General features: G+C 35.9%; 2 protein-coding genes across 3 annotated transcripts in view; one reads left to right on the top strand and one right to left on the bottom strand.

The window, feature by feature from the left end:
* lhfpl3 (LHFPL tetraspan subfamily member 3) overlaps positions 1-17,892 on the bottom strand; it is a 36,684-nt gene extending 18,792 nt beyond the window's left edge. The window contains exon 1 of the mRNA XM_015048947.1: positions 16,907-17,892. Within this exon, the coding sequence (XP_014904433.1) occupies positions 16,907-17,354 (448 nt within the window). The 5' untranslated portion in view covers positions 17,355-17,892. The remainder of the gene's footprint in view (positions 1-16,906) is intronic.
* orc5 (origin recognition complex, subunit 5) overlaps positions 1-23,444 on the top strand; it is a 44,433-nt gene that overhangs the window by 14,146 nt on the left and 6,843 nt on the right. The window contains exons 2-9 of one of the 2 annotated variants that reach the window (XM_015048945.1): positions 18,435-18,561; positions 18,791-18,935; positions 19,148-19,240; positions 20,296-20,481; positions 20,604-20,678; positions 22,661-22,772; positions 23,093-23,223; positions 23,315-23,363. In XM_015048945.1, the coding sequence (XP_014904431.1) occupies positions 18,822-18,935; positions 19,148-19,240; positions 20,296-20,481; positions 20,604-20,678; positions 22,661-22,772; positions 23,093-23,223; positions 23,315-23,363 (760 nt within the window). In that variant the 5' untranslated portion in view covers positions 18,435-18,561; positions 18,791-18,821. Of the gene's footprint in view, positions 1-18,434; positions 18,936-19,147; positions 19,241-20,295; positions 20,482-20,603; positions 20,679-22,660; positions 22,773-23,092; positions 23,224-23,314; positions 23,364-23,444 lie in introns of both variants that reach the window. The other variant, XM_015048944.1, reaches the window with a different exon arrangement.

Below are 23,444 nucleotides of genomic sequence, written 5' to 3'. Positions count from 1 at the left end.
TTGGTCTAACCTTGGGTGGTTTAGGAAGGCACATTAATCAGTGGCTTGTTTTGGAGACTCATACTAAATACAAACCTCCTGTAACTGGTCCGGCCCACGCAGTTTTAACATTTCTGTCTTTCTTTGTGTTCCGCCACCTCAGCTACGTTATATTAAGTACTTTATCCTGAAATAACCTCCTTTCCACACAGCTTCATAATTACAACATCAAGCAAGTTGAGTTTTTGTTAATTAGGACCTGAGGGCAAAAGGAGAGAATATACTTCAAATAATTAATCTGAGCTCATGGATTCGGTGAGAGGGCGATGTGTTGAATGAAAGACATTCAACACATCNAACACANTAGCCANATCTATTTTTTCCAGATCTGTCTGGAAAAAAAATAACACTAGCAGTATATCCAAACATTTTCCCTCAAAACATAAAACGAGACAAGAATCAAGTTATTACTAAAGATTATATCATAGGAACAACATAACTAATCTTTAAAACTGCTAAAGCTCATTAGCTAGCTATTAACTGTACAAAAGCTTATACTGAAGTTATGAAAATGGGGCAAAACTCAGTCGATATTGATACTTATTAGTTTTTTTAACTAAACTAGTGGCATTATCTTTCATGTTTTATGCCTTTCTTTTCTTATTTTTAAACCGCTTTGAGGCATAATGGTCAAACCTGAAAGTGCTGCTGTACAAGTTACTCAACAAGTTGTTGCTAGGTAACAAAAAAATGAGTGAGTTGCTAGGCAACCAGAGAGAGAGAGTGAGTCAGCTCAAAATTAAATTCAAATTTAAAAATACTTTGTTGATCCCAAAGGGAAATTAAATGTTGTTGTAACTCATATGAATTAAAATTTGTCAAAATTGATGCCATTAGAATTTGAGTGGCCAGAGGAATTTAATTTTTATTTTAATCTTTTACTGTACTTCTGATATTGTATTCAAAAGGCTCAAGTAGTTTAATGAAAAACCTGCAGAATGTGGCAATATTTTTATCTGATTAATCTTCAGAATAATCACTATATTAATCAATTACTAAAACAATTTTATCCCTACTTGTATTATTATGCCATTATCTTTAAATTAGTTGAAAATGGTTTCAAAACAATATTATTCATCGCAATAATTTTCGAAACAGTTTATCGTCCAGCAATATTTGTTATTGTGACAAACCTAGTGAAATATTTGAAAAACTGAGGTGCGATGCTACTTCACATGCCAATGGCACATCAGCCAATCAAGGAGCGCCATTCCTTTTCCTGAGCTCTGATTGGGTGAACCCCAAAGACCAGAGATGTCAGCATGGATGTCAGTTTCTACTTTAACATTAATGTGTATTAAATGATATTTGGTGTTTTAACTATTAAAATAAGCAGTTATAAGTGATTTTTAGAGGGGATGTCAAGTATTTCCACATTTCGGCTGTGGTGCCTAACTGTTGCAAACACCTGGTTTCACTGTAAACACTTGATAACCTCAGGTTCCAACAACATATGACAGTAACTCCTTCATTTAAATTTGTTCTATTTTTAACACAACCCTGAAAAGTTGTGCTTTCCTGAAAGCAAGTCTTTGCCAAATTGCATAAAAGCTGATTTGTCTGTCTATCGTCTCATCTGGTAATCGAGTTAATCCATCAGACAAGATTGTTTTGCATCCACAAACCCTGCAGATAGACATCTATTTAAAAAATGCTGCATCTGAATTCAGCAGCATGTCTGTGGGCTGCTCTTGGCTACTTCTGTATTGGCTGCAAACACAGTTTCCAAAACTCTGCTTTCAAATGTGAGTGCTGAACAAGCATCTCTAAGATGGGTGCTTTTAGTGTATTATCATCAAACGGACAGGGGGAAAACGGAGAGCAAATCAAATATGGACGCTAATGGCTGTGGACTCTAAGGGTTGTCTTTTCTACATCTGTCAAGTTTCTGAGAGAAAAACAACTTTAAAAAGTTCAGCTGGTGTCGCTTGGAATTTCTTTATTCCAGGCGACACCAGCTGGAATCAAGACATTAATATTTAGATATTAATGTCTTGAATAGCATAATTTTTAGAACTGGAACTTTAATATATTAATGTTTGATTAATTATATAGATTTTAATGCGTAAAAGCCCACACTCATGAGAATAAGTACAAATAATTAAACATAAAATTTGGGTATTAAATGCTGTAGAACCCAAAATGGTTTCTACAGCTTTTAAAAACAGCTGAGCGCAAAATAAAAAAAAAGACACCCAGCTGTTTTTTTTTTTTTTGGTGTCTAGAAAACAATCCGTTTCAAAAACCTCTAAAAGTCACTACTCGTCACCTAGCAACCCCAGCAGAATTTCACCTGTTACCTAGCAACCTAAGCTGAGCTCTAGCACATTTGTTTAGCTGGTTTAANTATTTGCACTAAAATTACTTGTGTATGTATTTATAAAATAAATGGTAGGACTCGATTGAAATGTTTAATGTAGTTAATTGTAGGGTCTGTAATTTGATTGCATTTTAATTGAAAACCATGTATCAAAATAATTAGCAATATTTTAATTCAAAAACCATTTTTATGGGTAAATTATTGATTAGACATATAAGCGCAACAAAAAATTTATTTTTAATCTGCTGTTTAGATTATTGAACCATCAAATTGATGCAAAGCGTTTCAGGAACCGTGATCATTCATGGAACTTTTTTGAAAAAAAATCCTTTAAAAATATGGACTGTTGACGCTAACATTAGCATTTTGCATTTGCTAGTAAGTTAGCATTGGAATGCTATATAGGCCTGAATAGCTTCACTGATTGGCTAACTCTTTTTAGCACAACTTGAACCTGAACCTTTTCCAGATACTAATCAAAAACAAAAATCAGCCAACCCTCTGTGGGTAATATTTTGCATTACTATATATTTTGTGGCTATTTTAAAAACAGTTACTTGTTTAACCTCTTGTGGCAGGAAGCTGTACTGCAATTCATAAAATGGAAGACAAGATTCACAGATTTTAGGTTATTTGAATTAATGTTTTCTCTTGAAACAACACAGCAGCTAATATCTTTGCTTTCTTATTTGTGCCTTTGTGTTATTTATTAGGATAAGGACTTCGTGAAGTAAAGTTGCTCTTTCGCGCTGCGCTCCCAGTTTCGGGACTAATTGGTCTAACCTTGGGTGGTTTAGGAAGGCACATTAATCAGTGGCTTGTTTTGGAGACTCATACTAAATACAAACCTCCTGTAACTGGTCCGGCCCACGCAGTTTTAACATTTCTGTCTTTCTTTGTGTTCCGCCACCTCAGCTACGTTATATTAAGTACTTTATCCTGAAATAACCTCCTTTCCACACAGCTTCATAATTACAACATCAAGCAAGTTGAGTTTTTGTTAATTAGGACCTGAGGGCAAAAGGAGAGAATATACTTCAAATAATTAATCTGAGCTCATGGATTCGGTGAGAGGGCGATGTGTTGAATGAAAGACATTCAACACATCCAACACAATAGCCAGATCTATTTTTTCCAGATCTGTCTGGAAAAAAAATAACACTAGCAGTATATCCAAACATTTTCCCTCAAAACATAAAACGAGACAAGAATCAAGTTATTACTAAAGATTATATCATAGGAACAACATAACTAATCTTTAAAACTGCTAAAGCTCATTAGCTAGCTATTAACTGTACAAAAGCTTATACTGAAGTTATGAAAATGGGGCAAAACTCAGTCGATATTGATACTTATTAGTTTTTTTAACTAAACTAGTGGCATTATCTTTCATGTTTTATGCCTTTCTTTTCTTATTTTTAAACCGCTTTGAGGCATAATGGTCAAACCTGAAAGTGCTGCTGTACAAGTTACTCAACAAGTTGTTGCTAGGTAACAAAAAAATGAGTGAGTTGCTAGGCAACCAGAGAGAGAGAGTGAGTCAGCTCAAAATTAAATTCAAATTTAAAAATACTTTGTTGATCCCAAAGGGAAATTAAATGTTGTTGTAACTCATATGAATTAAAATTTGTCAAAATTGATGCCATTAGAATTTGAGTGGCCAGAGGAATTTAATTTTTATTTTAATCTTTTACTGTACTTCTGATATTGTATTCAAAAGGCTCAAGTAGTTTAATGAAAAACCTGCAGAATGTGGCAATATTTTTATCTGATTAATCTTCAGAATAATCACTATATTAATCAATTACTAAAACAATTTTATCCCTACTTGTATTATTATGCCATTATCTTTAAATTAGTTGAAAATGGTTTCAAAACAATATTATTCATCGCAATAATTTTCGAAACAGTTTATCGTCCAGCAATATTTGTTATTGTGACAAACCTAGTGAAATATTTGAAAAACTGAGGTGCGATGCTACTTCACATGCCAATGGCACATCAGCCAATCAAGGAGCGCCATTCCTTTTCCTGAGCTCTGATTGGGTGAACCCCAAAGACCAGAGATGTCAGCATGGATGTCAGTTTCTACTTTAACATTAATGTGTATTAAATGATATTTGGTGTTTTAACTATTAAAATAAGCAGTTATAAGTGATTTTTAGAGGGGATGTCAAGTATTTCCACATTTCGGCTGTGGTGCCTAACTGTTGCAAACACCTGGTTTCACTGTAAACACTTGATAACCTCAGGTTCCAACAACATATGACAGTAACTCCTTCATTTAAATTTGTTCTATTTTTAACACAACCCTGAAAAGTTGTGCTTTCCTGAAAGCAAGTCTTTGCCAAATTGCATAAAAGCTGATTTGTCTGTCTATCGTCTCATCTGGTAATCGAGTTAATCCATCAGACAAGATTGTTTTGCATCCACAAACCCTGCAGATAGACATCTATTTAAAAAATGCTGCATCTGAATTCAGCAGCATGTCTGTGGGCTGCTCTTGGCTACTTCTGTATTGGCTGCAAACACAGTTTCCAAAACTCTGCTTTCAAATGTGAGTGCTGAACAAGCATCTCTAAGATGGGTGCTTTTAGTGTATTATCATCAAACGGACAGGGGGAAAACGGAGAGCAAATCAAATATGGACGCTAATGGCTGTGGACTCTAAGGGTTGTCTTTTCTACATCTGTCAAGTTTCTGAGAGAAAAACAACTTTAAAAAGTTCAGCTGGTGTCGCTTGGAATTTCTTTATTCCAGGCGACACCAGCTGGAATCAAGACATTAATATTTAGATATTAATGTCTTGAATAGCATAATTTTTAGAACTGGAACTTTAATATATTAATGTTTGATTAATTATATAGATTTTAATGCGTAAAAGCCCACACTCATGAGAATAAGTACAAATAATTAAACATAAAATTTGGGTATTAAATGCTGTAGAACCCAAAATGGTTTCTACAGCTTTTAAAAACAGCTGAGCGCAAAATAAAAAAAAAGACACCCAGCTGTTTTTTTTTTTTTTGGTGTCTAGAAAACAATCCGTTTCAAAAACCTCTAAAAGTCACTACTCGTCACCTAGCAACCCCAGCAGAATTTCACCTGTTACCTAGCAACCTAAGCTGAGCTCTAGCACATTTGTTTAGCTGGTTTAAGTGCTGTGCACTCTTAACGACATGAACAACAAATTTTGTTCCCGACTTACCATCCGAAGATCACTTCCTGCATTCTTGTTGTGTAGGAGGCTCCAATTCTGCTTTTCAAAGATGTATGGTTGTATAATTGCGCATCTGTTATCAGCTATTTTACATGTGAGTATAAACATTGAGTTAGGGGGGGTTGTGGCCAGCAGCAGCTTATTTTGGATTATTGGAAGGAGCTCAAAATAAGCAGAACTAACCAGCCTAAAATCTCAATATCTAAGGATAATTTTGTGCAAAAAATGTATTGAACATGTTTTGTATAACCCACAGAAGTATCGTAACATGTTCACGGAAGCATAATAGGTCCACTTTAATGCACTCCAGGGTTCTCAGATTGATTCTCGAGAGTCAATATGTTCTGATAAATAATTCATGGTGAAACTACTCAAACCGGCCATTGAAAAGGAGAAGCGACAACAGCAGCAGCGGTGATGTTTAATTTGAAACATCATTCAAATTGGCTGTGAGGACAAGAAAAGGCCCTATGGATCCAGAGGCTATCCAGTCATGTGACACTGTTTATCCCGGTTGTCGTTCCTCAACATTCGGCCTGTCACGTCTCATAAAAGCAAAGCGAGCCGCAAAGCTCAGCCTCATTCGGACCTAGAAAGAAAGTTTTGCTGGAAGTTTCCAACCATCTGAGGTCACAGGAAGTTATTACAGGAAGGTAAAAAGGTGGCGATGGGCTGAGGATTAAGTAATGTAGGTCTCTAAGCTTGCAGCGGTCAATGCCGGCCTGCAATCAGCCGCTCTGCTCCACCCCTCTGCCTTCATCCCCGTTACACTAATTACATTACTCCTGGGGAGGCGGATAATCATATCTTAATGAGGCATGGAAGATTTCACTCCTCTCAGTGACTTCAACCTTCGTGAAATCTCTTGGATTTGCTTTTCAGCTCGAAAAGCCGGTTTCCAACCAGATCTTCAGAAAACATTTCTAAGCTTTTGAGATTTTCTTTTTCAACACTGTCTAGGATTTACTGGAAGAAGACAAGCGCAACGATTGTAATTTAGCAACAGGATTTATGGAGTAATATCCATGTCGATATAAAACTTTGGCAGCTCCTATTGAAACCTTTTACCGCATTCATTTTTCAGACTGGCCTGACTGGAAAGGGCTATTCAATTACTTAGAGGAATCAAGCGTTGTCACTGATTGGTCATAACACAAAAAGCACTTTGCATGTGATCTAAAACTACAGCTGAACAATATTGACTTAAATATACAATCTCCAATCTTTTCATACCAGATCTGATTGTTTTTCTTGCTTTCTTTTTTGAAAAAGAAATTACAAATGACAGAAAATGGCTTTTATTTCAATCATCCTCTGTGAGTTGGATGACGGAGTGTCAGGTTACAAAACTTCATTTTAATGAGAAAAAAGCTTCTTAACCTTCAGAGACACCTAAAACAATAACAAAATCAGTCGTCTATCACCTGAAGAACATTTCCAGGATTAAAGTTTTAATATAACAGTAAAATGTGGGATATTAGCCTATTGATGATATCAAGATCTGATGTGACCAGATCAGTTTGTTTGGTTCTTTCTTCAAATTTGACTCAGTCGCTTAAACAATCACTTTGAGGTTCCTACATAATTTCCTGCTACTGATAATAATTTGATGCTGATGTGTTAAAAAATAAAGTATTTCATTATCTGTTAAACCGATCCCAAACTAAAACTTCACAAGATGCCCAATATTCATCATTTTAATGTTTAGTTATTTTTCAAATTGTTACTTTATTCTCCTATATTTATGACTTTATTCTTGTAGTATTAACACTTTATTCTCTCATTATTTTGCCTTTGTTATTTCTGTATTACTACAACTGTATTATTGTAATATTACGACTTTATTCTCAAAATTAAGAAGAAAAATCATTGCCTGACCCTTTTGTTGTAGAGTTGACCTGAATTCAAAGTCCAAATAAGTTGTAAGACATGATTGTCAATCAAGATGACCGCCCTGGGAGTGGTGACATCACTGTGAACTATGGAAACCCAAGCAATGCATTGGTGGGAAAAAAATCTAAATTTTCTAAAAAATTTCATCTTCAAAAACTAAAAATTGATTCATCGCCCAGCTCTTTTTAACATGTACAAGAACTACTGAGAAATAAATTCATTTATTAGGCTTTAATCTAAAACGTGTATGGAATGAAAATATTAATCAGTGTTTTAAAGAACATTTCTCCTATTTAAACCGTTTATAGTAAAAGCATAAGATCATAAAACATTCCTAGCCATCCTAGCAGGTTTACTCTAAAAGCAGACGGCAAGACGCTGAAAGAAGTTTCCAAAAAACCCAAAATGTCTTTTTTTTTTTTTTTTTTTTTTTGTCCATTTTTCAAAACTGCATCTTAAATTCATCTGGTTATCAGAAATCTGTTTTACCTGGAACATTTAAGTGTTCAAACAAGCAAAATACTTTTTCAGCACTGTGCATTGTTGACTTATTTGCTTTCTTTTCACATGACAAAAGTAAATAATCTTTCTTTTGGGACAGTTTCGCTTTCATCCAGATGATCCTTTTCCTCCTTCTGGGGGATTCGTCACTTATCCTGATGCAGCAGGCCGACTATCTATAGTCACTCCCTCAGGGATACGTCACAATACGACTGCAAACTGAGACCATTTGCTTAAGCAGCTCTGATGCCTTCTACTTCCACTTGGACAGTCAAAAGCACATCTGTGTGCTTTTCCAAACACACACACACATCAGGATGTCATTACTTCTCTTCCGATCCTTATTCCCCCTCTAAATCCCTCTCTTCTAACTCTCCTGCTGCTCCATAACAAGCATCTGATTAGCAATGTTATAACTTCAACACATCCTGCAGAGAGCCCTGGAAATCCCTTGTTATCGGCCCATCAGTGCCGCCGCCGGCTTCACCTGTCCGCCGATTGGTCACCGCACCATCATCATCCTCCACTTTTAAAAAGGGCAAAGCGGCTTTTTGGAAAATGCCAACATGCCTCTAAAACTTCACAGCTTCTCTGTCCAACTCAGAAACCTCTAGGAAAATATCTGCTAAACTCTCAGCTCTCATTAAAAACCGACTTTTCTTTACGTCGTCTTGAGATTGGATACAACACAAGACAAAAAGAGAAAAAACAATGCAAAAATAACTATTTGTGGACAGATTATTCAAGTCAGGTTTGTTTGATTAACATATTAAGATGTTTTAGCAAAAAAGGCTGTTCAAAGAGCTTTAGACCATAAAACATAATGTACCAACCAATTATGAAATCAGAAATAAACATTACATCTGATCAAAAACCAACACCAAGCAAATAAACACCAAATATATTGATCAATTTTCCAGTTATCAATCAAAGACAATTCTAAACAGCCTTGATTTAATAAAAATCAGTGTTTCAGCAGGTTTGCAGTTTTCTGGAAGCCAATCAGTCTCATTGAATTTTTTAGGCAGACCTGTGAAAATAAAGATAAATGTATACAACTTGCTGGGAAATTTATCTTTTAATCCTGAAAATGCCCTTTAGGTGATAGAAGACTGACTTTGTTTTTGTCTTCATGTGTCTCTGAAGGTCCAGACACAGATTTCGGTCGTTTCCAGCTGTAACTGAGTCTGTACGCTGACTCTTGATCGTTCCTCTGAAGCTCCAACTCCAGTTTTGTTTCTGTTCAGCTGGAGAAAGTAGCGGCTCCTCCTAAGCGTGTGCTCAGTGGGTTTGGGGTGAGTCACCTGGTGGTTTTAGAGCTGTATATCATCTGCATACATGTGGTAATCTAGCAGGAGCATGTAGATGTAAAACAGAAGGAGACCCAGGATGGAGCCTTGTGGTACCCCACATGTGATTTCTTACCATGAAAAGTGGTAAGAAAGGGTTTTATTACCACCAATACCAAACGCCACCAATTTGTAAAAAAGAACCTCAACATATAAGAAGCAGTGCCAGTATTTGTCCTACTGTTGGAAAATACTCAAAATAATCCAGTTTACAACAATTTATTTGAAAAGAATCAAATAGCTGCTTGGAGATTCTAAGAGTTTTAGTAGTAATATGATTTCTGGAAACAGTGTTGACCATTTCAATTCATTACCAAGTCTGGAGCAGCAAGGCAATTTCCACAATTCATTACTTTTGTGTCAGTTTATGTCAGAGATGTCCCTGACATTTTGAGAGCCAATTATTTGGGGAAGTTATGTCAACCCTCCTAACTGTTAAAAAGAAAGAATCTCAGATTTTTAGCCAACAAACTCGCCGTTCATGTAATGAAATGTGACAAATGTTTGGAAACCGAAACATGAGCGTAATCATCAGGGAACGTGGGATATTTCAAGCAGACAAAGTTTTTTACTTGTTAGATTTTGTTTAGTAAAAGGTTTTAATATGGTAACGACATTTTCCGGATGATATCCAATTAAATGCCAAGTTTGGTGTCTTAAAAACACACAAAATATTGATTTAGGGAAATTTAGGCGAGTGTGTAATTATTAGCATGTCAGAAATCTCAATTATTATAAATAAATTTACAAATTAAGTACCTTTGATACACAAAAATAGCATTAAAAACATTTTTTAGGTATCCCATTAATAACCGTTAATCAGGAAATGTAATTAAAGAAAAACATCAATCAAATTGTGTTAGTAATATTTTCAGTTTGAAAGTGGATTAATAAGACATGTGAGGGTCGTAAAAAAAAAAAATCCCTTTTCCATCAATAGTTTCTGTAATTTAATGTAAAAATACAACCTAAATGCTGCTTTAATGTGCAGGAATCCCAGGGGCTCCAATCAATTCACAGTATAAATATTTCCCCAGTTAAAGCAACGCTGTGTTTGCATGCTTTATCAGTGGCCTCAAGCTATTTCACTGTGTTTATTTTTCACCAAGGAACTAATCAGCCACATTCCTGTACTTTATTTCTTTGCAGTTCAGCCTGATCACAGAAGGATCCGCTCTAATAATCACTGCCGTTTGGAGAGAAAAGGTCTTCAGGAGTCATTTTCCTCTGGTTGGCAGCAATGACAGCCTCTTGTATGATTCCGTCTCACATAATCTCCATCTTTCTGTTCGTTCCACATCATAACTACTCTGCAATCAAAGCTGTCAGTCACAGTTAAAGCTTTAAATACCTGACGGTTCCACAGTCAGACACACCGCTCTGATTTCACCTCACTGCTGCTCCGTCACTCCGCTAATTTCTAAGGACAAACTCATCGTAGTTTCATTTTGTGAGGGGCTGAATCAGAAAAGTACATTATGATTACAATTATCTGTTTACATCTTCCATTTTAAAATATTAAAGTAATCTTTTCCAGACTCCTGGATATCAGTGATTCATCTCAACTACTACTACAGCCTACTTCATGGACTAGCTTAGGTTACTTTTTTAAATTAGCTTAAGGTATATTTGTCTCGAGTTTAAAGTAGTTTGACAATCTGGAGTGGCGAGCTAACACCGCTAACAATTTTTTTTGTAGCACAGTAATCATAAACATCAGTTTATGCGCTTCACTGATATGGTATTTAGTGGGAGCTAATGCTAAAGCGCTAACTTCAGCCATGTTTAATTGACTCAAGGTATGTTAAAAATAGTTTTATGATCTGGAGCAGTTAGCTAATACTGATAATAAAAAAGTTTGTTTGCTAACCCTAAAGTGATAATCATAAAAATGAATTCCGCTAACGCTAAAGTGCTACCCCAACATGGTGTTTATAGCAAGCTATTGCTAAAACGCTACACTAACATTGTATTTATAGGAAGCTATTGCTAAAGTGCTAGCTTCGATCATGTTTAATTAACTCAAGGTATCATCGTCTGATGTTGAAAGTAGTTTGACGATCTGGATTAGTGAGCTAACACCACTAACATAAAAGTTAGATGTGCTAATCATAAAAATTAATTCCGCTAACGGTAACGTGCTACACCAGCATGGAATTTAGCGAAAGCTAATGCTAAGTTAATTAATGATGAGATTAACTCAATCTTGTTGATATCCATCACGTCTTTTGCTGCGTTTCCATGACAAATGCAACTTTGATATTCTGCTAATGTTGAAAAACAAACACAATTTCGCAGTTGCAGTTTAACATTTAAGACGATGTTAAAATCACAAATTTGTGAATGCAATAAGTCATTAAACATCATGGAGGCTACAGATGTACACATTAGATATTTCAGATATCTTAAGTTTCATAAAAAGGTCTTAATATCTTCATTTTGAGTTAGTGAAATCTGTAGAAAAAGCCCAAAACAAAATTAGCGTGACAAAAACAGCAGAAATAGAAGAAATGTGTAAGATGCAAATACTTTTTCACAGCTCTGAGATGGATTTTAAATCTGGACAAAATAAAAAGTAGGTTTATCCAGATCCAAGAGCTTCTCTTGGTACAATCACATTAAACTGAGGTTTCATATTTGGTACTGTCCCTTTAAGATCCTCGTCAGCAGAAGAAGCTGATCCAGTTTCTTAATCCAGGAGCTGATCCTGGTATCCTCTGACGCTGTGATTTACAGCTGACTTAGCTGCTCTCCTATTTTGTCCCGTTCCTCTTTGTCTTCATGCTAACGACTGAAACCTGGGTTAGCTTAAACACCGTTAGCCTCCCAGCTGGCAGGAACCATCCAAGCAGAGCAGGGGGTTTCATCGTAACACCTGCCTCCGTAATGGCTCTCACATTGTGTGTGTGTGTGTGTGTGTGTGTGGATAATGTGGGGTCATGTTGCATAACTGTAAAGCCTCTCCCAGTAGCTCATTATATGTGTGAGAGGATAACGATTGGGCTGATGTCATTAGCACTCAGCTTCAATTTGTACTGGAAATGCATTCGGTCCACGTTAATGTGCTTCTTTAAATTCACCAATCCACCAATTATTGACAAAACTTAAATGAAAGCCAGAGTTACAGAACTCCTACAATAATAATACAACTTCCTAAAGTAATTTTCAGAGTTTGTCTGAGCTCTCTCAAGGTATCAGAGCAAAATTCTGACTTTTTTTCTCAGAATTTTGAATTTTTTCCAAGAATTCAGATTAGATTTGTTTTTTTGTAATCTTGTGAAATTAGAGCCATAATTCTTTTTATTATCTTTTTTTTTTTCTTTTTATAAGTGGCCCTAATCTTCTGTAAAAATGGACTAAAACCGGATTTTGTATGAAGAAATTCTTAGATTTTATGCTGAAGCCGCCCAGCTCTCTCACAGCAGCTCTTCATCAGTGGACCTTCATGGCATGAAGGAGGCCAAGTAGCAGCAGCTGCGTCCTGTTACAGCCCCGCTTCCTGTTATTCTGGAAAGCAACGTTCGGATCAATACTTCCAGCTACCAAATGGACCTCTTATCGCTGCCTTGGATAGCCAGCTCCTGCTCTAAAGCACCACTTAGTGGGCCGACCGGACCATGAGGAGTGACCAGAAGATGGCCGCCGTGCTGCAGATGTTCCAGCAGCACTTTAGAGTGAATCACCTCTGATCCGATGCACATTTGTGGGCTTACAGCTGCTGAGGCACGAGCAAGTTTCCAAGCAGAAGGTTTTCTAACTCTGTTCTCAGATCGGGGCGGTTATCCTGGTGATTGGGCATCAACGTGCAGCGTCACGTCACTCATTACTTCCTGCTGCTGCTCACAGCGTCCGCACTGCTTCTGCTTTTAGTATCCAAAATAAATGGTTTCTAAGCTGAAGCTGCACAAAATAACCTTTTCATCCCGACTGATATTAGCTCAAACATTTTCTGCTTTAGGTCAGGATCACCAAGATAGTTTCTATTTTGTTACTATATCTGCTTTTAGCAAATTTATGAAAACCTGTCAAGAATCTACAACATTTATATCCTAAAGAGCCAATTTCACTCTGAAAATAACCAAATAAAACTCAGAGGCACAAATGTCACATGATAAATATCTACTTTAGAAGATTTCTTATCATTTTTAAAGAACCAGTGTTTTATCTTTATTTTTAGGATTTAAAATAAAGATGAACCTAAGAGACGATTGTTAATTTATTAAAAAAGCACAAAGATTCCAACTTATTTACATGGAAGATGGATGTAAAGATGAATTACTGACACTTTTAGTGTGATTCCTTGTGGAAATTCAGTGCAGATATGGCCGGGAAAAGAAACTGGAAAATTAGTGAGAAAAAAATCTGAATTTTTGAGATTAATCTAAAAAACAAAACCATTTAAATTTTAGAGTTTGAAAAGTCAAAAAAAATTTAGAAAAAAAATTAATCTGAGATTTATGCTATAAAATTTCTAGAATGAATGTCAAAACGTCTGTTTCTAAAGTAAAAAATCTGCTAGAAAAATCTCTTGAGAGAAATCTCAGAAAATTTCCAGAAAAGCATGGAAATATCAGAGTTTTAAAGGTTTAAAATTTGTGAGAAAAAAAAGTCTGGAATTTTTTGATTAATCTCAGAATTTTTCCAGGAAAAAAACTTGCATTTCAAAAGTCAAAAATCTGTGAGAAACAACTAAAAAACATTTAGATTAAACCCAGAAATGTTTCAAATTTTTTTAAAAGTTGAAAATTTGATTAATTTAAAAACTTCTGAGTTTTTTCTAGCATATTTTTGACTTTTCAAGCTCTGAAATTTCCACGTTTTTTCCAGAAAATCTTATTTGTTTCTAGTAAATTTTAAACTTTTGGATCTCAGAAATGTCCTTTTTTTTCTAAAACAGAAAATGTATTTCGGCAACAAAGAACTCCTCTTCTTTCTGTCTTGTTTTCCTGTCTGCAGGGCCCTGGTGCCTTGTTGTATGGACAAGAGTAAACAGAGAAAAGTTGTTTGGTCAGAACCAGTTTGGTTCTCCTGTTGGTTCCTGTTTGTTTGCCTTTAATTACCTTCATCCAGTTGGACATTCACACCTTTCCACCCCAGGCTGTGGATAACAGCCGCCTCGTTATCCATCCACACTCCTCCACAACCTGTTTTTTCCTCACTCTTGTAAAAAAAGTCATTTTTAGCGGCACAGAAAGGTGTAAAAACCGCCTCTCTGTTTGAGTTTGGTGCTAATGAACCGCGTTCACTCCCGCTTCGCCTCGGTGAAGAAAAACCATCAAACAGGAATGTTTGAGTTTTTTAATCATAACTGCATTTCTGGAGTCTAATACTAACCCTAAAGCTAATGAAACATTCGGGAACGTCTGCAGCTTCTCTGATTTCCAGAGTTCTTGCAGAGGCAGAAATCTCCTCCATGTTTATTTTAGCTGCAGGGAAATGTTTCATCTGAGGAAATGATTAATGAGAAGGACTGAACAGTAAATGGAGTAAATAATCTGGATTTCCAAATTAATAATTCAATCTCTAAGCATATTGAAGCAATTTTCAGATTATATTTTCAAAATCTAAGCCTCCTTAACTTGCTAACTTTATTAATCTCAGTGTTTTATTTGCCTGCTGTGGTGGAAAATAACTCGTCAGGACGGATCTAAAACAGGAACGTTGTGAATCAGACGGTTGAGTAGCTGTCTGGAAACACAAATGAAATGTTATTTTTAGTGACATTTTATGACTCATTTCTATTTACTTTCATTTTTAGCTTCTAATTAATTGAACCTGTCAAATTTGTGCAGTGAGAGAAACAAGAGAGCAGAAAACACGTTTTGATCGTCATCAGAAACGATTTCAGAGGGAAAGATGTGGATTTTCTTCACCAGATACGATCTTTAGATGTTTTTGTCCTCTTTACTATTCAGATCTTTTTGCATGTGAAAAATTGAATCTTCTTCTTTGGGGAATTTAACTTTTACGGAGGTGAAAAAAATAAATTTATTTTCTCAAAATTTTAACTTTAATCTCAGAAATTTTAAATTTTTTTCTCAAAATTTTAATCTTAGAAATCTGACTTTATTCTATAAAATTTTAAATTTCATCTCAGAATTCTGACTTTTTTCTCAAAATTTTGACTTTTAAATTACTTATGCAGCATCTTGCAAATCTATAGTCTTAAAACTCAACTCTACCAAATAAATTTGGGACAAAAACGATAACTATCCTGTGACAAGAAAAAAACAGTTTGAACTTTATGGAGTAAAACCTTGAAATTAGCCCTTTTTTCTTTTTTTTTTCAGATTTAAAAAATTTTCTGTAAAAATTCCGACCAAAAAAATTTACAAACATTGACAAAACAAAAACACTTTCAGATACCTGTGGAGTAAATTAAAGTTTCTATTCAAATTCTCACTCTGGGATTCCTCTGTGTATCATTGTTTATATTTTATACAAATATAATATTTAAACTCACTGAGATGCGTTTAGAGCTATTCTTGCATCAAAAGGATTTAAAGAGAAACTTTTAATGTTTCTGCTGAACGTTTCGACTCCAGCATAAATTATACTTTTATCTTTTCTTCCAGCTGGAGGTGAAAGGTGCAAAATAAAGAAATATGAGTTGGTGTTGGAGAAAAATAACACTTTTTATCTGTCTAATTAGAGATGTAATGTGTGAAAAACTAACTGCGTTCTCACTTCTGTTAAAACTGAAATAATAAACACACAGGAAGATGCCCTTCTGTTTGTTTTTATAGTGGATTATTAGGAAAAGTCGTGTAAAAAAATTTGGCCACTTTTTGTCCCAAAAAAACAAAAGTGATTAATTTTGTTTCCATTTTTACTTCTTCTGTGATATTTCAATAAAACAGATTCAGATATTTGTAGAGCTGAAGCAAAACAAATAGTTGCAAATTTGATATTTTTACTTTTTTTAAAAAAAATATTTAGTTTCCAGAATCAGTTATGAATCAATTACATTTTATTCCCAGGTCTCTATTTTAGTATGTGTTGCTGGATATTTGTGGTCAAACTTCCTATTTGCGTAAAATTAAAGAGAAAAACATGGATGATAAATGACAAAAAACCTTTAGTACTGAACAATTTTTGCCTTTTTTTTAAGATTTTGGAAATTTCTGAAAAAATTCTGACCAAAAATTTTTTACAAATGTCAATCTGGAAGGCTTGAATGCCTTAAATCGTTCCAAGGGCCACAAATGGCCTACGGACCGCACTTTGGATTAAATATTAAATGAATATGCAGGTTACACTTTTATTTGTAAACAATAATAAAAAATCGGATAAAATAAGATTGTAATGAGACAAAGCATCAAAAAGTTTGAGATGTGAATACTATATCCAGACAGGCAGGGACGCAGGTGAGTACTTTCTGAGGTGTATTGATAGATTATAGGATCCCCCCCCCCTCCTGTTTCAATGCACAAACAGCTGTCAGATTACTAGAAGTGATTATGTCGCCATATTGTGGCGCCCCCTCTAGCCCGGCGCCCCTATCCATTTGCGTCCAGAACTTTTTTAGCTGAATTTCTGGATGCCTCCAGATCAACTCCCACCTGTAGTCCCCTAGTCTCCTACCTGCAGCCAGCTGCATCCAGCCGCAGATCTTGTACACGGTTCCGGTGCTGCAGAAGAAGAAGAGCGCGAAGCAGCCGATGCAGGTGAGCACCAGCACCATGGACATGCCGATGAAGACGGAGGCAGCCTTGAAGGCGCCGGACGGGATGCTGTGGAACTCCGTGAAGCTGCCCTGACACACTAGGTCCCGGGACAGCCCGTTCCCGATGCAGTAGTGGAACAGACCGAAGTAGCCCACCTGCGGGGTGTCCATGCCGTCCCCGATCCAGTAGGGCTGGATGAAGCACACCACGTTGACGATGGCGAAGAGGATGGTGAAGATGGCCCACAGGACCCCGATGGCGCGGGAGTTGCGCACGTAGTTGGTCTGGTAGATTTTGGCAGCCTCGGAGGCGGGGAGCATGGTGGTGGTGGTGGTGGTCGTGGTGCTGGGGGCCCCAGGGACCATATCCTCTGGACTCTTCTGCTCTGTCCTCCGGATCCGCTCAGCAGACGAACATCTGCCTCATCTGGGCTCGCTATTCAGCAGAACTTCTTCCTTCTGGTTGCTCAGTTTGCAGCTGCAGCCACAGCTTCACCGCATCCTCGCATCCGTGGATTCCTCGCTCCGAAAACGAAACCAAAATCCTATCCGAGGAGGATTTTACCCTCCATCTGCGCTCACATTCAGCTTCCTCCGGAGGCGGTGAGGGATGCGCCCGGATCGGTCCGTCCTCTGCGCCGACAGAGCAACAACTGCAGCTGCGATCCGACCGAATCAGAGCTGGAGGAGATCCGCGGTTCCTGGGCCAGCCCACAGTTCCTAATCCTATTCTGACGTAGTGTTATTCCTGCAGGGCGCCAAATCTCAAACTGAAACACATGGATTAAAATTGAACTGAAACATCAACATTATGGATTTATTAGATATGTTAATTTTCTCCCATGATATATTTGCAGTTGCGAAATATATCACAAGTTTATTTATGTTTTTCTGCTGAATATTTGTTTATGTTGTTTTATATTAATATTACTTATTTGCATTTATTCATGTTATCTGGTAATGGTTTTGGTATTTTTTTATTTTAAATTTTTTGTGTTAATGGTTTTGTTTGCTTTATTGTTTTCATGATTTTTAATTATTTACCTTTATTTGTAGTTTTATTAACAGTTTTTGTATTTTTTTTATTTATTTGGTTTAGGTAATTTTTTTTATTAATGGTTTTATTTGTTTTATCATATTCGTGTTGTATAATTTGTATTTATTCATGGTTTTATTTATTTAGTTTATCTTTTTATTTATTTATTCATAGTTTTATTTTATTATATTCATGTTTTTTATTTATTTGTATTTACCCATGGTTTTATTTATCAATGGTTTTAATATCTTTTTATCTTTAGTATTTTTTTATTTTTTATTTAATGGTTTTGGTATTTTTATTTTTCTATTTTTATTTGTTTTATTTGTTCATGTGTTTTATTTATTTCTATTTTTAATGGTATTATTTATTTAAATTAATATTATTTATTTAAATTCATTTTTATTAAGGGGATAGATGAACTACATTACCCAGAAACCCTTAAATGCACGTGATTGGTCCGCTGAGGAATGACGAGCCGTGACGCAACCTGCCGGCGCGCGGGACTTTTCAGCATTTGATTCCGACTTTATCGAGGTTTTAAACACTTTTTCTGCTTGCTAATTTATTATTTTTTTCCACTTATTGAGGTTTCCACAGCGGCTGCTTATGTTTTCAGTTGAAGTTTTCGGTGTTGACACCTGTTTGAGTCACATTTCTTCTGAACACGTCGCCTCTTCTCCTCCAACGTCTGTTTGTACTGTCTCCAGTTAAGCTAACCTATGGTTCTCGCTGGATTATTTTTCTGTTTCTTCACCGGTTGAAGCTCATTTATATCACGGGTGGTACAGCCCAGGATGGAAGGGTTGTTGGAGCACCCGGGATATGATGGAGAGAAGCTGCGGAGAGTGTCGGAGCAGCTGCCCTGTCGGGAGGTCCAGGCTGGGATGCTGCTGTCACTCATGGGGGAGGTATGCTACATCCAGAGGTGCTAACAAATAACTCTGTAGTTTATATTAGTTCCCAAGAGACTACCGGTTCTTATTGCTTAATATTTATGTATGTTTTACTTTGTGTAAAAGTTATCTCCATTTTTTAAAACTGTTTCCATCATGATTAATAAGCTACATGATAATAAAAGCTCAGACTTGACTTTTATTCTCCTCTGATTGTGTTTATCCAGCCACAGCAGTACTGCTACCCCTCACTCTTCATCTACGGTCATCGAGCATCAGGAAAAAGTCATGTGGTGAACGTTTTAATGAAGGAACTTGAGGTGAGAGAAACATTTTCATGGTTAAAGAGACAATTATTTGAATTTCAAACAAAATTTTTCCTGGATTGGTTCTATCCAGTTATCCACATTAAAAAAAAAAAAAAAAACCCAGAAAATTTAAATGATGTATTGTGTTTTTAATGTTCATAAGAACTGGAAAATTGGCTTGTAAATACACACCCATGCGCACACACACACACACAAAACCATGTTCTTTAAAATCCCCTTTTAGTTTGTAATATAATAATCTATTTCAAAGTATGACTATGAAATTAAAATCTGCTTACAAATATGTTTCATGCAACAGAGTGATAATCTTCTAGTTTCCTTCTGTTGTCATGGTAACAACACATCTACTCTGATTTACACTATAAAGTACAACCAAATATGTTCTTAAATGATGTATTAAAACTTTGCTAAGTACATCAAGTGTTTTCAAACGATTAATTTTTATTGCAAAATTATTATTCCAAAGATATTTTCTTCACATTTTTTATCAATTGAGGCTAAAAATAAAAAGTGAAAATGTACAAAACCCATTTGAAGTTTTGGAAATATGATCCCATTAAAACTGAAACAAAAACCTACTTCATTTATGTTAAATAATTATTTGTTATTGCTTAGTTTATTGTTGAATAAGTAAAAAAACATTTTGTTGATTTTTGTTGAAAATTATATAGTTTTTTTGTTGTTTTTTGACCCAAGTGACTAAAAGTTTGAACATCCTATGAAGATGAATCCAAACACTTTAATAAATGGCAATTATTTCTTTATAATGTTTTAACTCTTAAGAACATTGACATCTGTTACACCTGATTTCCCCCTTTGTGGGACAATAAAGTCTGTTTATATTTTATGAATCTATTTTTTTGCATCTAATCTATATTTTTTTAAGAAAATGTTATTTGTTAAAAAAAGATTGTATTTATACCAAATCTCAGCAGAAATCTGCAACTCCTATTGTTAGTTTGTACAGGAAGTTTGTCTCAGTTCTTTAAATTAATAGATGTTTCATCACTGAAGCTGTAAATTGATTAATCTTTGTCCTTCTGCAGCTTCCTCATGTCACTGTCAGCTGTGTGGAGTGTGTCTCCTCTGCGCTGCTGTTTGAACAAGTGCTGCTGTCTTTCTTCGGTTGCGACGCTGCATCGCTGCTCCCCCGCAGCCCTTCCCTCTCGGACTTCGTCCGCATTTACAAACAGCGAACCTCCGAGTTTCCCAGCAAGCAGACGCGATACATCGTGAGTCTGTTCAGCTTTCTATTCAGCTTCACCCCATTTCTTCTTGTAAATTTCACAGAAAGCAGCTTAATGAAGCTCACAGGAAAAGGCCTTGTTTGATGTTTTTATTTTAATTTTTCCAGGTAATGGAGCAAGCTGAACTTCTGAGAGACGCCAGCGTCAATCTTCTCCCCGCGCTCCTCCGCCTTCAGGAGCTGGTGAGCGTTTTATTTATCGCTGGAGGCGTTTCGTTGTTGTCGGGCTGCTCAGATGATGAAGAGACCTTCGGAAGGATTTGTTTGTAATGACTAACCTTGAGCTGGAAGGGACGAGTTATTTCATAAAGCTGTTGGGAGAGAATGATGGCAGCCTCTCGCTGCATTTTAATTAAACTCTCCAACCATATTTTCTCTTGAAGAAAAGCAGGAAATATTCTTCAGTGTAGCTACATGAGAGTTTAAAGTGATAACTAGGATTTTGACAAGACTTTTCTAGTTAATATCACAGATATAAGTTAAATAAATAATAAAAAAAAAACTTCCTCCTGATAGGGAGGTTTTGCTGCAGGTTCTCCATTGTGCCTTTTCTTTGGCTGCCATTTATTTCTGGGACATCGAATGGAGCTGAAGCATCGTTACAGAAATTTTCCTCACCCAGTTCTCCTCATGACAACCAAATTAAAAAGGTCAAAATAACTGGATACCTGTTTGAATTATGAACATGATTTTTATAGAAACAAACCTGCGTCTTCTAGAGATTGAAACTCAAATTCAGACTTTCATTTTTTTAGTTTAGTTTTATTTTCACCTGGAGTTAACTTTTTCAACCTGCAGATTCTGAGAAATGTTGGTCCGTTGTCTTTTGCAGAAATGTTTTAACTTGGCCATTTTGGAGTTTTTTTTGTTTATTTGAATGACATGTTTAAGGCCTACTAAACTATATGGGTTGGATTTAAGTCCAGACTTTGACTAGGCCGCTGCAAAGCTTCTGTGTTTTTGGAAGAACAGCAGGCTTTAGAGATCCATTTTTATATTGTCCGATTTAAAAATAAAATAATAATAAATATCAGACATGGTGATTTATGAAAAAAATACTGAAATCCAAATACTGCAGATTATCTGTTGACACTGAATGATACATCAGAAACTGATTGGCTGATTGTGAAAACACATTCTTTCAAGCGTTTTTGGGAGGTATACAAAATTTCTTAACATTTTCTTCAGGTTTTTATGTTCCTTCTGTTTTTTTGTAATATTGGTAAAACTATGGTGATTTTTAAACAATCTTTTTCTAATAAATTCAGGAGGTTTGTGATGTTTTTTGAGTCCAAACCTTGAGGTACAAAATGTGTTGCATTTAGCAGATTGATCCAACATTTATTAAGTGATAGAAAATATAATTAAGGAATAATCCGCCCAATTTCTGAACAAAGCAGAATTTCCAACTCAACCTGAAGGTTGTTTTCGACTGTTTTGGCTTCGAAACAACTTAGTTGTAGGTTTAGTTTTTTGTTTGTACTTAACTAATTAGCTAATGCTAACAGGAGTCTAAGCAGTACGCTTATCACACAGATTGCAGTTTTCTGGCCGATCGACGATCCTTAAAAAGCCTGACTGGCTGATATCGATTTTAAATTTTTTTTTAATTTTTTACATGTTTTTTTGTCAGGAAAAAGCAACAGATGTCAGTTTGTTCATAAAGCATTTAAAACAGATATATATCAGCTGCACCAAAGTGCTGTGTAGCATTCATAAAACCACAGATAAAAACACTAATTAAAACAGTCAAACTCTTACAGAGTTGCTGAATTGTCAACAGTGGGTGATTATTGTTAGTTTGTGATTTTTAGCCTTTGCAGAGTCAAATAAAATCCATTTCTCATATAAATATTGTCTGATTGCCCAAAATTAATAAAATCTGGGCGGATTTATCGGCGCAGCCTTAATAATTAACTCCTTCTGGATCATCATCTCCCAGTTTCAACCATTTTTTCGGCTCTAAGCTGACTATGACGCCTTTTGCGCGTTTCATCAAACTGCTGCAGTAAATCTGATTGGTGCGTCTCCAGTTTAAACTTTTTGCTTTGTAAAATGTTTCTGTCACCTTTTCAGTGTTGATATGTTTGTGTCCAGGGATGCAACTCTTCACTCTGAAGTGTGTTATTAAATAAAATGACACATTTATGATGTTTTATTTTTAGGTGGAGGACAACGTCAGCGTCATCCTGCTGAGCGAAATCGTTTGGGACAAGTTCAGACCAAACACCGGCTGCTTCGAGCCTCTGCTGCTCCACTTCCCCGACTACAGTAAAGGTATTTGCATCAAAGAAACTTTTGTTGTTTATTTAGGCTCCTTATGAATATTCAAGCATGTTGATAATGTTGATAAATGTCGTGACAAATTAGTAGAGGAATAATTTCCTATTCAAACCCTTAATGTAGCCTAGCATCAGTAGATTTATGGGTAAAATGTTAAGTGCTTTTCTAAACACATCAAGCAAAACATATTAAATAATAAATAAAATAAAAATAAAATGGAAAAGATCTCAGGTCATATCCAAAATTAAACTAATTAGATTTAATGTATTTTAACCTGCTCTGCTCTTTCTAACGAGCCAAACTTCTGCTTCCAGCTGAGCTGCTGCAGATCTTATCTGCAGGCAGAAATTCTTCATATTCAGCAGAGTTTTACTCCTCCTACATCAACATCCTGCTGGGAGTTTTCTACACCGTCTGCAGGGACCTCAGAGAGCTGCAACACCTGGTGAGGAACACACACCTCACTGGGTTAACTGGTGGGTTTAAACTGGTTTCATTCAACACTGATTATTGTTCATTTGCTCCGTTTCAATCAGGCGGCGCTCAACTTCTCAAAGTTCTGTGAACCAGTTGCAGAGGGGAAAGGTAAAGCTAAAACATATTGATATTTTAGATTCGTCACATATAGGGTGAAATAGTTGAAGCGTTTATTTCTTCATCAGATCA

Source organism: Poecilia latipinna, unplaced genomic scaffold (genome assembly GCF_001443285.1).
Source record: "Poecilia latipinna isolate Pla-1442-1.1 unplaced genomic scaffold, P_latipinna-1.0 Scaffold914, whole genome shotgun sequence".
Classification (NCBI taxonomy): Eukaryota; Metazoa; Chordata; class Actinopteri; order Cyprinodontiformes; family Poeciliidae; genus Poecilia; species Poecilia latipinna.
Note: the sequence above shows the minus strand (reverse complement) of the source record. Positions and strands in the feature narration are given on the sequence as shown.